Below are 14,261 nucleotides of genomic sequence, written 5' to 3' on the forward strand. Positions count from 1 at the left end.
CAGAGAAGCAAACCAAGTGTTAGAGGTAAATGAAGAACAACTGAAAGCAGAACAACCAAACAGAATAAGCAAAACAAAACATTGTTTTGCCACTGTATCAGTGACGTACTGAGCACTGTGTGAGCTTCTGGTGCATCTTCTCTAGGAAGGCAAACTAGGAAGGAAAGTGTTCAGGGCAGAACAAGAAGGACGAGGGACTGGGAAGAGCTTTCTTACAAAGGAAACCCAGCAGACCACGACTCCACGACCTCCAGAAGAGGCAGCTCAAAGGGGATACAACAGCTGTCTGATTGTCTCTGCCAAACAAGCCAAGTGACTCAGCCCCAGCGAACAGATCTCCAGCATCACAAGGGGATGGAGACGGCCAAAAGGGATCCTGCCAACTGCTAAACTCACCCTGCCAAGGGTGACTGGGACTCTAGAAGGAAAGGGGTATCTGATTTGTTACTTGGCAGACTCCTACTGTATAGTTTGTTCTGCTGGCCCACTCATTTTCATAATATTGGAGAGGAGGATGAGAAGCTTGTTTCTAATGGCTTGATTAAATATTTTGGAACAAAAACAAGTAACAACTGGGATGTCTTTCTGAGAGGGGTGAGAACTCAGGATGTTACATCTGGAGAGAAAACTTTCTAAGTAGCTAAAAATGCCATTCTCGCTGAGTCAAGAAAGAGATTCCTTCATCCTAATTTGAAATCTAAATCACTTTGATTGAAGAATAAATGGTTCCTGAGTTTAATGAATAAGAATAATTGAAAAATGATTCCATTTCCATTTTTTTTTGTTCACAATTGTTTTCCCCACAAAAATGTGGACTAAATTTGTACTCCCACTGGTAAATTCCAATTTGGAAGAATTCCACCAGATTCATCGCAGTTGCCCTACTTGCACCTTCTTCAGTGAGTACAGAATCAGGCCCTGAGTGCATTATTTTTCCACTTTTAGACCTGAGGGAATATGACCAGGAGCCAGGCTGAGGTCTCATTCCAGATCAAGTCTTTCATATGCAGGTTATAAAATCAGTGGAAAACAAGCTTTGTTTGGCAGTTACTTTAAAAGAGACCTCTGGATGATTTTATCAACAGCAGAAGAGGCAATTCAGCCTTCATGCTAAAAATCATCAGATATCTCATTCTGGGAGATGTAATCTATACTGACTCTTTTTTGTGTAGAGAGAAAAATACCATATTTGGGAGAAAATTTCTTAGGGCCACTTCAGGTCTCTGGAAGCACTTCTGCCCTCATAAAGCTCATCCCATAATCTCAGATAAATATTTTTACCCAATGTATTTAGATCAATATTTTTGTTTTATTTATTTCCATAGTCTTGTCTCTTTGACTGTCTGAGGCTTCAAATAAGATTTCAGAAGCTCATTCAAAGTTTCTGTAATTAATTCTGCTCGGATGACATCTCATATTCAACAGTTTGATGCAGAGGAAATATATTTGCTAAGAGATTACAAATAAGGATTATTGGTATAGCCATACAGGCAGTTAATAGAGTTTGCATTAAAGGGAGATGACAGTATATGGCCATACTTCTCTCCTGCAAAAAATACTGAAAATGCCTGCCATTTGGTGATATTTAGATACATTTCAACATCAAAATGTTTGCTCTGAGAATGAGACAAGGCAGAAAATCACTCCTACTATGAGTTATTAGAAGTGAAGGATCAATGATGACTTCATTCTGAAGAGGGATGAGCTGCCCAGGCAAGTCATTGCCTCAGTCTGCCTGCGCTGGAATTCAGTGATGTCTCCATGAAGAGATCTGTAAGTGCAGGCTAGCCCTACGTTTCTGTCTTTCCTTTCCTTTCCTTTCCTTTCCTTTCCTTTCCTTTCCTTTCCTTTCCTTTCCTTTCCTTTCCTTTCCTTTCCTTTCCTTTCCTTTCCTTTCCTTTCCTTTCCTTTCCTTTCCTTTCCTTTCCTTTCCTTTCCCCTTCCCTCCCCTTCCCTCCCCTTCCGTTCCCTTCCCTTCCCTTCCCTTCCCTTCCCTTCCCTTCCCTTCCCTTCCCTTCCCTTCCCTTCCCTTCCCTTCCCTTCCCTTCCCTTCCCTTCCCTTCCCTTCCCTTCCCTTCCCTTCCCTTCCCTTCCCTTCCCTTCCCTTCCCTGGAAATGATGACATTTTTAAAGGGTTGCAAACTGTTTCCAAAAGCAAGGGCAGGACAGCCTGAGGATCTGCAAATATGCTGGTCACACCTGGAACAAATGGTCATCTCAGTACCCTTTCTTCATCACTAGCTGAGTATTAGTTGCTAGAATCAGGCCAAATTCCCAGAATATAAAAGATTTTTTTTTCCTTACTGTCCTGTACAGTTAGTCTAATGGCTCCCACTGTTTGAAGTGCATGACTTAAAGTATTTCTAATGAATCAAGGTGAATGCTGTCAGACCTCCTAATGATTGTTTCTATCTACTATACCATAAAAAATGTACATATGTATCCCTTTTGGTTTACTGCCAGTCAGTCAATGTCAAAACGTTGACATATGGGTGTGGGATTTTTTTTCTGTCTTTAAAATAGGATCAATGACATTAAGGTTTTTCATGTAAATAGTAGAAATAAAGCAAAAAACCCAAGAGCTATTTATGGTTTTAGGGTGACATCTGTAATGTGGGTGGCAGTAGAATGAGAAGTAGAGAATTTCAAAGCTCTTCACAGTTGGATGAATTGACTGAGCATATATTTTTTCATGGTTTAAAAAGCATTAGTTACCCCAAATTCATGCATACAAACAAAAAACTCTGTGAACTAAACATAAATATATGAAGTGGCTGCACTACCCTCAATCCATTTCACTCCTCGTTTTCCATTTCTACCCTTCTTCCTTCTCTGGATTGTTAACTCCCAAACAGAGTTTTTGTTGAAAGTTATAAATTACCTGAAAAAAAGCATAACAAGTCAGCAACTCCCAACAAAAAACACTGTTGCCCTTTTCGGGATGATTTTTGTTGGCTGAGTCTCTGCAGGCACCTAACCATTTGTGATGGCCAGGTTAACCTGCACTGGCAATGCTCAGCTTCATACTGCAAATAAACAGAGTTTAGAGGAAAGAATACCCTCAGTCTGTTGCATTCCTAACAAGTGCTTGACAGCAGCCGTGACTCATGCTGCAGCGAGAAACATTTAGAAAACTTAATGCTGCAACTTCAAAAAAGTATGGCAGGAAGTTTCCTGCATATGAGGTGTCCCTAAGGAGAAGCTCTCTCAGGGCAGGATGGAGAGGTACCTGGCTTCCATCCAGCCTCTGCTTTGAGCAGGATGAAGAACCATGGGCAATCATGCAGAGCACAGAGGGCATTTGGAAAGGGTCTCTGCCAGGGCAGGATAAACCACTGCTCCCCACCACTAGTGAGTATCATTAATTTTTCCCCCAGGACTGGTATGTGGTTGAAATGAGCAGCTCCTTTCCCATGGTCGTTGCTCTGTTTTGTACATGTGGGGTGTGAGGATGCCCGTTAGCAGCTGAGCGCTTAAAGACAACACACTGTGCTCAGGCTTCCTTCTGTGCACATGGGCTCAGATCAAAACCAGCCTTTCCTAGAATAGCTGTGTGCTTGAAAGACAAGAAAGTTGTAAAAAGCAGAGTATTATGTTGCATTTGATAATAATTACCCAAGAACTGCCATGTTGTCACAATTTTTTCTTGTGCTGAGTGAGAGTTTATTGAAGAGAGCACACCAAGAGATGACAGAAGCAAACAAGCAAAGAGAAAGGACGTGTGTTCAGCTGAGCTCTTCCAGCTCTGCCCACGTCTCCACCGCAGAGGTGAGCCCTCAGACTGGCCGTGTCCAGGGGAGCTGGTTATAACCCTCCAGGAGCTGGTCACCACAGGCAAAGACTCTCGCAGACACTTTTACAGGGGTGATTTACAGAGGCGGACGAATTCCCTTGCCTTTGTGTCATCCCTTTGCTGACTGCTGTGGGCAGTGACACGCCAGGCAGCAGCTTGGGAGCCACTGTAACAAATGATGGAAACGCTTTGTGGTTTCAAGAACATTAAGGCAAAACTCAACCCAGAGAGAGAGAAACTTTCACCATTTTAAGCCTAGAGTGCTGTTGAGACAATCAGACATTTTGTTTCCAGAGGGCTAAGATACAGTATTGTACATAAAGTCAGACAGATCAGCTCTTACGATAGTCAACTTTTAAAAATCCTTCAGGGGTAAATTTGATATTTAAACGAAGCATTATTTATTTCTCTTCTGCCATTATTTTCCCAAACATTGAAACAGCCAAGGTATGGTAGAGCCTACAAATAACTTGAAATGTTGAGAACACCTAGGAATTTCACAGTAGATGTGCATGCAATTGAAGTGTCCGAATGATATGGTGAGGAATAATTATTTAAATGACATGCTAATACCATTTCAAGCAGTGCAAATCATAAGCAATTACATAGCATTATCTGGTTACTTACACTGCAAACAGAAAAGTTAATTATTCCTACCCAGGACAGCAGCTGCAGCTTCAGCACATTCTCTTTCTCGCAGTTTTTGGGAATGCTTTTGTCTTTCCAAGTTCTAAAATCCACTTCGCTTTTGTACTTACATTCTCTAAAATTGAAAGTATTACCATGTATATAATATATTTTTATTATAATTTTATAATAAAATTCTGCGCAATTTATAAAAACATGGCTCTACAATTCCATTTTTTCCCGTGTTTGAGGGTATGGAAGTTGATGAGCAGTTTGGACCCTGAAGGACCGGTATATTTAGCATATGCTGTGTGCCGAAGCTTTACATTTTTAAGGCCATCTGTGCAAAGACAATCAGCTATGTGTTCAGCGTATTGAAGGCTGTGGAGGTATTACAGAAATATGTTCCGATCTTGCTATACTGCTTGGTTAAACTAACGAAGATATTTGCATAGAAATCATTTTCTCATAGTCAGAAAAGGCATACAAAACGTGCAGGCTTGAGACCCATTACAGCTGTGTGGACTCCCGTTGTGCCAAATCAAGCTGGTTTCATGTTGATACAACTCAAATGGAGATCAAATCTGGGAGAACATCAGTGAGAACTGTACCTATCCATGGCTTTACATTGCAGACACAAGACCATTCCAAATGCTGCAGAGCAAAGCCTGGTGAAACTTTGTGATTCTGTTTCCATTGACCTATGTTGCAAAAGATTTTTTCTCAGAAAACATATTCAAAATTAATTTTGTTTAAAACTTCATATGTACTAAATCAAAAGCAAAATATTCACGTGCTGTGAAAAACAATTTCTAGTGCATTGGTTTCTAAGGGCACTATCCACAGAACTTTGTCATCTCCTCACCTTCAAAATCTTCAGTTCTTCTACTTTTTCCTCTGTGAGGTTAGTGCATGGTTGGGTCTGATGCTCAGTATAAAAGTCTCAAATCCAAAATAATGTGTTCAGTAACATGTCAACTAAATAAAATGAAAACTCAAGAATCATATAGAAAGAGTAGTCAGGACTTTTGGTACTGGAAACTGTGGGAGATTTGAGGGATTTTCCTGAGGCTGAGTTGTGGAGGGGTTGCTGTTAGATGGAGATTTGTTACTGAAGCAGCCAGGAATTTCAAGGCTGGGAACAGGACCTGCCATGGGAGAGAAGCAACTCTGAAATAACAAGGCCCCAACGTGGTGTAAATCAACGGACCTATTAGCAGTGAGACTCGGGCGCTGGACAGCCCGTGAACATGGACAATATCCAATCAGCTAATGCATGCTTGGAGCGTGGACGCGTGATCAGGAAATAACTGCATATATAAGGAGGCTTGTCTCTGTAATAAATGGCTTCGCTTGAATTCATATTGAATTGTGTGGAGTCCATGAGTTTTTGCACTCGCAGGAAACGTACACATTTTAATAGTTTCTTTTGCAATATAAACACTGGAAAATGCACATTGCCCAAAAATGGTGACGGAAGATAAAAGTAAGATTTGAGTTCTAAATATGTTGAAAAATGACTTAGGATAATGAAAACATATGGGAGGAAACAGGGACAAAAAAAATTTTTTCAAAACCTGTTGAATTGCAATGTGCTGTGATACTGATGAGTTCGTGGGATTTCTTTCTTCATTGCATGGCCGAAGTGTTCCTGTTCTAGCCCTAAGCATCTTCAAATGGTGAAGAAGAGGGATCGCACCAAACGGTAAGTTGAGTGTCCCCCTCCCTCTGGCTCAGCCCACATCCCACATCCCACTGTTACGCTCTGTGGTCCCAGGTCACAGTGTGCTGGTGTTTACAGCTCTGCCTTCTTAAATCTTCATTGCCCCTCCAGGAATTAAAGATATTAGTCCTTTCCAGTACTACCAGAGACATCTCAAAATGCAGTGGCTCTGTGCCTCCTCTACAGCAGTTTCAGCAGAGGCGTCAGTTTGTCCATGTTCATGTCATCTCAGTGTTTTTTTGTTTGGAAAACTGCAGTTCTGACATTTGTTTGTATAACACACCACCACCTGGAAAGGCTCTCAGCTGAAGTAACTTCAAGTATAATCCTCCGCAGTGAAACATGGTTGCTGTCTGTAGAGTGACTGTGAAAGTTATGCCCATATTTGCTCCTTCAGACCCATTCCCTCAGCTTACAAGTCAAAACAAGACTTGTCTGGCTCTCAGGATTGCAAACTCACACTGGCATCTGAAAACTGAGCTGTGTTCTCCTAGCATCGTTATCCACCCCGTTATCCGGTCGTGGAATTTGTACTTTGCTCTTAGGTTTGTTGATGCTGGAGGCAAAATTATTCACCCTCATGACAGTGACACTTGTTAAGGAAATGCTTTCAGTGCAAGGCACTATTTTCAGCTTTCTCAAAAGTTATCCTTTGTATTCTCATCTTTCATGCTTATCCTCAGCCCAGAGGTAATTTTCTTCCCTTGTGAAAATGTAGCTGGATGCTGACCAGCTATTAGTGAGATATTTTGGCTCTAGATTAGGAAGTTTCACCAGTTAAAGCTTTAAAAACGTCCTTTGCAGCTGGACAGTTCATAAATAGCTTCTTTTAAACACTCTCAGGATGATAATCATCTAGTCCTTTGCAGCGATGTTGCTTCCACTGGTTTTACAGATAACTGCCTTTCTATAAGAAATGTCAGGAAATCTGCACGAGGCATACAAAGTGTGGGACAGTTCTTGAACTTTTTTCTTTTTTTCTTTATGTTTTTTTCTAAAGCAAATCTTTCAAGGAACCAAATACTGAGTATTTTTCCTGGCCATCAAAGGTAATGCGAGGTAGGTCTCGGGAAAAGGTGATTAGAGCATTGTTCTATAAGAGAAGTATAAAGAGGAATAATTCATACTCTTGCTTTGAGCAAGAATAAGTAAGTTGTCCCATGAGCAACACAAATGATAAAACAAGCTTCCTGTAGACTTTTATTCCCCATTACTAGGCACTTTCCATTGCAATAGTCAGTCTTCTGCCCTCGGTTCTCTCCTCAAAACCTCCATCCTCTTTGTGGCCCAAACACCTCCCACCGATGTGCTATGGTCCTTCCTATGATTCTCTGTTCCATCCTGGAAATACATCTACTTCACCCTTGTGTCCCCAAGCACCTTTGAAAAGTGCCCTCATGCCTCCAGCTTCATTAGGCTCAGCTCATTTCTAAGCTAGAAATGACTGGCAGCATCTTTTCCACACACAGCCTTATTTTGCAGAGACAAAGGGTCACTGCAGTCTTGCCTTACAGAATGCTTCAAGTTCCTTCAGATCTGGCATGCTTCAAACCCAGTTTGCATTTTTTTTCAGTGCCACTGCAGTTCTGGCCTTGCTTTTTCTGCCGTTCCCCAGTGGCTCGAACCTGCGTGCTGACGCCCCTGTAAGGTGAGAGGCCTTGCTCAGCCTGGTGTTCCCTGTTCCACATAGCAGCAAGAAGGTCTCTTAGGCTTGGCTTTATCTAGTGCTTTTCTACTCAAGCTAGCAGAAGGAAATATGGTGGAAAAACAGCATGCAGTTGTTGTGCACAAATGCCTCTGTTAAAATAATCTGCTAACCCAAACTGAAGTCACAGCTGTATTAAACTCATGCCAAGAAAATGGTAAACTCTTAAAAGCAGATTTTCCCCACACCCTCTTTGGGTTTTTGGGAGCCTTAGTGAATAAAGACAAACCAAGAGGTGGAGTACTCAAAGACATGGACAAGGCAGATTAGAATTGACAATAAGTAGAAATCCCTCCCCCTTTTTTGGGGGCAGCAGGGGATGAAAGGTGGGGGAGCGCTCTACTAGGTTTAGAGTAAGTTTGGAAAAAAAATCTCAGTCATCCTGAATTCTCACCAGCTGGATCCTGATGTCCTCCCTGAGGCACATTCCCGCTCGACCTAAGTGTTTGCTTGAAGAAGAATTAGGTAGAAGCTGGCTATGAATTGTTAGTTCTCGTTTAATATTTGGGAAGTATTATAATGACAATGGAGAGACACAAGTATGTAGGCAGATCAGGTAAGTATTGACTTGTGGTTGACAAAGAGATGTTTAAAAACACCTATAGAGTGCTTCGCCACCATGCACTTTCATTCCCGCTTCCCTGCTTTATGCCGTGTCTCTGGACAAGATCCTATCTCACCCATGTCAGCAGCAAAACTCCCAGGCGCAGTGGCAGGGCTGTAATTTTACTCTTGAAATTAAGATGTTAAAAACTCTTGTACATGTTGTCATATAGGTGGATAAAATAAGAATGAAATTGTTTTGAAGACTCTTTCTGTAATACAAGGAAAATAACCATGAAGGAACTACGGACTGAATTAATCTCATCCAGCTCTACTGAAGTCAGTCTATGTAGCAGTAATTAAGCAATATAAATGCATTTTTTAATTGAAATTCCACACTTGGGGATGTTTCATATATCCAAGAAACAGGAAAAAGAACAGAAAAGCTTCCCAGATACTCGTGAGTGCACCTAATAAACTAAACAGCCATTAAAAAACAAGCAAGCAAACAATATAAATACATAACCAAGCTGGAACAGGCAGCCTCCTCCTCAGCCTGTGTGAACTGGTTCTGCCAACAAGCGAGTGGCAGGCCTGTCACACAGCCACTGCCGAGTGCATGTGCGCACACGCCATAAGCAAAGTGCTTGAAACATGATGTCACCTGGAGCTAGGGTTGGGCCAGCCTCGAATGACAGAAGATAAAAGAAATAAGGACAAAAAAAAAAAAGAAAGAAGAAGCTAAAGATAAAAGAAAATGAATGACACTAGACAATTATATGGGATCTATAGAGTCTGCCACAGAATCTGGGTGGGATGAGGGAGACCTGTCCCTGTAGCTCCTCGTGAAGCTGGCCTGGGGCTGGGTGAGGAGATGGCCCTGACACCTCCAGAGCGATGACACTGGGGGCTGGATGAGCATCTCCCACAGGCAGCACAAGCAATGGCACAGACAAACCGGCTTCCTAAAAAGCAAAGGAGCATGTTTTTTGTTTTCAAGGACTGTAGAAAAAAAAAGCACCTTAATGCAATCCTGGATAATTTGGGGTATTTCAGAGGTTTGGGGGGGTAGGGGAAAGTAACAAATTTGCAATAAACTTACACTGACTGAACAATGATCTTGCAGTCTTTGTACAAAATATATTTCTGGCGATAGAAATAGGCTGTTCTAAAAAATCAAATACAGCAATAAAACTAAGGTCCTTAAAGTTTCAAGAGCAGAAATAATCAGTATCATCCACAGCAAGTTTTGTAGCCCCAGAGCTTGAGGGGTATTTTTCAAGTGATAACTTCTCTCTTTTCGATGGGAAACTCCATTGCTTACATGTGCACATATACATGGCTATGTATACAGTATATATGTGTACATATTCAGGAGAAAAACAAATAAATGCTATCTCCAAGACAGGACAAAAATAAACCTAGGCCAGCCCAGGGTGTGTTTTATGCCCTAGAGGGGAACTGATGAGTGCAGGTGGCACGTCCATGCAGAGGAGCAGTGGTGTCTGGGGTGGCGTGGGGACGGGAAAGGCTCTTCCCTGCAGTACTCCTCGCCTGCCTTTTCATAGCATTCCTGTTTCAGTGTTTTGCAGGGAAATCCTGACGGTCATGCTGAGATTTGGGGCACTTATCTTTAGGTTAACAAGCGGGCTGCGTTTATGTCAAGGCAGATCGTGTTCGTTGTTTCATCAGGGTAGTCATGGGAGGAAAAATGTCGAAAAAAAAGGGGAACTTGCTGAGCTTCCTCGGGATGGCGGGGGTGGCGCACGGCCTGTCCGGCAGGGGGCGCTCCCGGGCGGGGCACCGCACCTGTGCGGGGGGCGGGGCCACCGGGGCGGGGCGGAGGTACCTGACGGGCGGGGCGGGACGCACCTGCCCGCGGCCCCGGGGCGCTGCGCTGCGCGGAGGCTGCTTGCAGCATGGCCCGCCTGCTGTGCACCCTGCGCGGCTCCCAGCCCGTGGCGCGCTTCCAGCGCTGCTGCGGGCTCTTCCCCGCCGGCGAGGAGAGCGGCAGCTGCGACCCCGCGGAGGGGGCCCGGGGCCGCGGCATCTGCAACGGCGCGAGTGCGCTGCGCAGCCCGACAGCCGCCGACCGCGGCCTCCCCAACGGCGTGCGGAGCGGCCGGCAGGTGAGTGCCGCGGGGGGTGGCCGAGCCCGGCCGTGACTCAGCAGAGCCGCCCCCGCCGCCGCGGGGTCCCTGCGCATCCTGCCGCCTGCCGGGGCCGGGGAGCTGGAGGAGGGATGGAGGGGCTGGGCTGCGGGGGTGGGCGGGAGGAGGGATGGAGGGGCCAGGCTGTGGGGGTGCGGGTGCCGGGGAGCGCTGGCGGGGCCGCAGCCCGGCATCATCGGCCCCGCCGGGGAGGCGTTTCTATGGTTCTCTGCTTACTCCTCGTCGCTGGCGCCCCCGGAATGCGATAAACGGTGTGAGCGGCGGTCTGCCCGCAGCGGTGCTCGGAGGAGCCCTGCAGCAGCGCTGCCTTTCCCGGGATGCACGGTTTCCCGTGGGCAGTGGATGGGAAGGCAATTCTGTTTGCCGTGGATCTCTCTCCATTCGGGGTACACCTGTTGTGGGGCTTCGCTGATCCGGGGCTTCGTGCTGGTCTCGCCTGGGTGGAGGGCGCAGCGGGAGCTCTGCCCAGAGCTGTGTTCTGCTGCTGCCCAAGCCTGGGCTGTCTCTCGCAGTTTATGGCAGCCGGGGTTCCGATGGAGATTGGCTGCACTCTCTGTGCTTCCCTGTGGCCAAGCAGGTCACAGTGTTTCACGGCACTGTCTGTAATTCACTTGTGTATCTGAAGGGAATAGGAAGGGCATAACACATCCCATGTGTACAAGTTGGATAACCTGCTTTTTCTCTTACTGCAATGACTTGAATTCATTAGCACATCATTTTATGGTGCCTTTTGGAAAAGGAGGTGTGATAATGGTCTTCCACACTCTACCTGCACAATAAACATGGGCCAGTTGTGAACACCAAAACTTCTGCAACCTGCCAAGAGATGCAAAAAGCAAATGTAGATCTTCCTTATACCAAAACACATACTCATTGCACTGTTGCTAAATGAACTGGGGTGGCCATGATGTATCTGCAAAGAAGTGGATTTAGGAGTCTAATATGCATAGCAAAGTCCTTGGCCATAAACTTCCTATGGATAGTGGTGTTTTGCTCTTAGCTGCAGGCATTTGCAGAAAGGTGATTCAGCACTGCCGCTGCATCGCACTCCTGGTGACCTTGGGTGGCTCTGTGTTCAGGTTGAGTATCCATTCCTGGAGCTTGGGGCTTTCAAAGTCTGTATTATTGAGACAGAAGGTTTCTATGAGGTAATAACTTTTACATTACTTTGTCTTTACTGCCACAATCCAGTAGTCTTAAAGGATTTCAGGTTCTCCTGTGTAAGTTCTTGGTCTGCTGTTTTTCTCCACTCTTCCTTTTCCTAGATGCTTTATCATTTCTTGAGATCTATCTTTCTGCTTTTGAAAGAGTACAGTTCATATTTACTCTGTAGTTATACCTTAACTGTCAGAACTGCTCCGGACTGGTGTGATGTTTACAAATTGCCTGATCATGTTCAGTGATTGTACAGTTCTTGTTTGTGCCTTAGGTGAGGAGGCGAATAACCAGGATAACAGCAAGGTGATGGTAACAGAAGTGGAAAAGGCCGGTAAAAACTGCATGTTGATCTTGGATGTATTGCAGTCCCCTAAAATGTAGCTAATTACTGGTAAGACAGAGATGACAGTGTTGCTTTTGCTGTGATGGGCTCTCTGGTAATTTGAAGTAGACTTGCTCTAGAGCTTGAGTCAAGGTCTCCCTTCTGTGGCGTTTCCTTGCAATTGATTTTTGCATCAGCCTCAGAGTCTTACTTTTCCTTTTAAATTAATATTGCTGGCTTACTCGGTTTCATATTTCCCTTTCCATGCAACAGTAAGTTGACAGTAGCTGAGGCAGGTTCAGCGGGTGAGACAAACCCTTGTGAGCCCATGAGCACCACTAGGAGAGCTGGCAACAAGGCATTTCTGCCTCAACTGCTGATGCTTTGTCCTTCTAGAGAACATAGCTGAACTTTTGGAACTTCCTCAGTTTGGAGCTGCAGCTGGAGAAACATGAGATCCAGTTTCTTATTTTGATGGGTTCATTGAACAAGGCTCATGTTCCTCGGCACCACTCCTGCTGCACTGGTCCTGAGCGTTCAGCTCCCCTACCCAGTCCAGTGGCTGAGGGAGCTTCCTTGTCTTGCGTGTGTCCAATTTTAAGGGATGTCATTGGTCTATATGGACAAGAGCGTTCCATCGGATAATTTTTGGCCAGGTCTATAAATGATGGTCTTTTAGAAGATGACAGTGCAATCACACCCAAGATTGAAGCAGGGGCCCCACTGGGAGCCTGTGTTGTTATGCTGATGATCAGATGCTTCATGATTCGGTGCTTCCCGGCTCACAGCCTGAGTCATCTTTTTGGAGGCTGCTGGACTTTGTAATGAGGAGTTGTCAGGATCTTAGAATTAATTCCAGTACTTGGAGGTGAGCCACTTACTGTTTTATAATTCTGCTGAATGTCTTGGGCCATTAGTTCAGATATCAACCAGAAGAATAAAAGCTCAGCTGCTGCCATTTTTCTCCTTTGAGTCTATGGAGAACAGGAGTAGATTTTATGGGCAAGGAGCCAGAGAAAATCTATTCTCCCTGGAAGACTCCTTTGGACAGTCAGTTCTTCTACTTGACTTCATGTATATACTCTGCACAGAATATTTATGGATCATCTGGGCAAAGGAAGGTGGCTATTGACTGCTATGGCAAGTAAATCCAAGGTCTAGAATGTACAGGTAGTGTTGTCTAAACCACAAGATTTGTTTTTAAAATGGTTATTCAAGTTCCTGCTTTATAGGGCTTCATATCAGTCTAGTATAGTTAGCAGCAGTAGCTTATTTTTCCAAGGTAAACTGCTATTGGTCTAAATTTAGAGGTACACGAATGGTTTAATATAGGGTTACATTGCTAATTTTTTACTATTCTATTGTATTACTAAATTTCTGAATATTTATTATTATATATACAACAAAAGTATGTTTAATCCTTCCTTTTGAAGACAATTGGCTGTTGCAAACTATCACTAACAGAGTTCCCTGAGCCTGACATTTCTGGTACGTACAAAGCTGTGCGGTCATTCTGTCACAGCAGACCAGGTTGTTATCCCCTTTGCAGCTAGCTTGTAGTTATGCTAACCAGTTTAGCTAGGTGCACTGCCTTTAGTGTTCTGTATTGACAATTCTCTGTGTGAAGGGAGGTACTGTATTTTACAGGAGAAGATGTTCTCAGACACCTCAGTCACACCATAGGAGAGCGAAGACCGAATATTTGTGTGGGAAAGGGCTCAGAGGCATTCGCAGTGAGGAACATGTTCCCTGACAAACATAGTGGCTGTAAGTCAGGATACGTGGCAGGAAGCAGAAGACAGAATAAGCAAAGAAGTATAAGAGGTGTCTAGGGAGAAGGGGGTATGTACAGCAGGATGGCTGTGATGCCAATGCCACCCCTACCTGTGAGGTGAATAGTGAAGTGGCACAGATTGCAGCATTAAATCTTGCGAGTGTCTGCCAAACCGTGCCAGCAGTGCTACACTGAGCAGTGTTGGTGTGTGGAGGCTGCTGGGATGCCACGGGGGCTTCAGCCACAGAGTCACTCCTTCAGTGGTGTCAGAGATCCTGGCCTTGAAGCAGCAGCACAGATCCTCGAAGCAGCGCTTGTTGGCAACATTGAGTTATGTGTTGGTCTAGTTGTGTGTTTCCCCATCAGAAACTGCTGACATTGGTATGGTGTGTGCTAATTGCAGCTAATAATGAGGCAGCAAGTGAACTGGGAACATCGTATCTGT

General features: G+C 44.5%; 1 protein-coding gene across 1 annotated transcript in view; it reads left to right on the top strand.

The window, feature by feature from the left end:
* Positions 1-10,308: 10,308 nt before the first annotated feature.
* Positions 10,309-14,261, top strand: part of SGPP2 (sphingosine-1-phosphate phosphatase 2) — a 35,173-nt gene continuing 31,220 nt past the window's right edge. Inside the window, exon 1 of the mRNA XM_065845041.2 lies at positions 10,309-10,520. Coding sequence (XP_065701113.1) covers positions 10,311-10,520 — 210 coding nt within the window. The 5' untranslated portion in view covers positions 10,309-10,310. The remainder of the gene's footprint in view (positions 10,521-14,261) is intronic.

This window comes from Patagioenas fasciata, chromosome 9 (assembly GCF_037038585.1).
Source record: "Patagioenas fasciata isolate bPatFas1 chromosome 9, bPatFas1.hap1, whole genome shotgun sequence".
Classification (NCBI taxonomy): Eukaryota; Metazoa; Chordata; class Aves; order Columbiformes; family Columbidae; genus Patagioenas; species Patagioenas fasciata.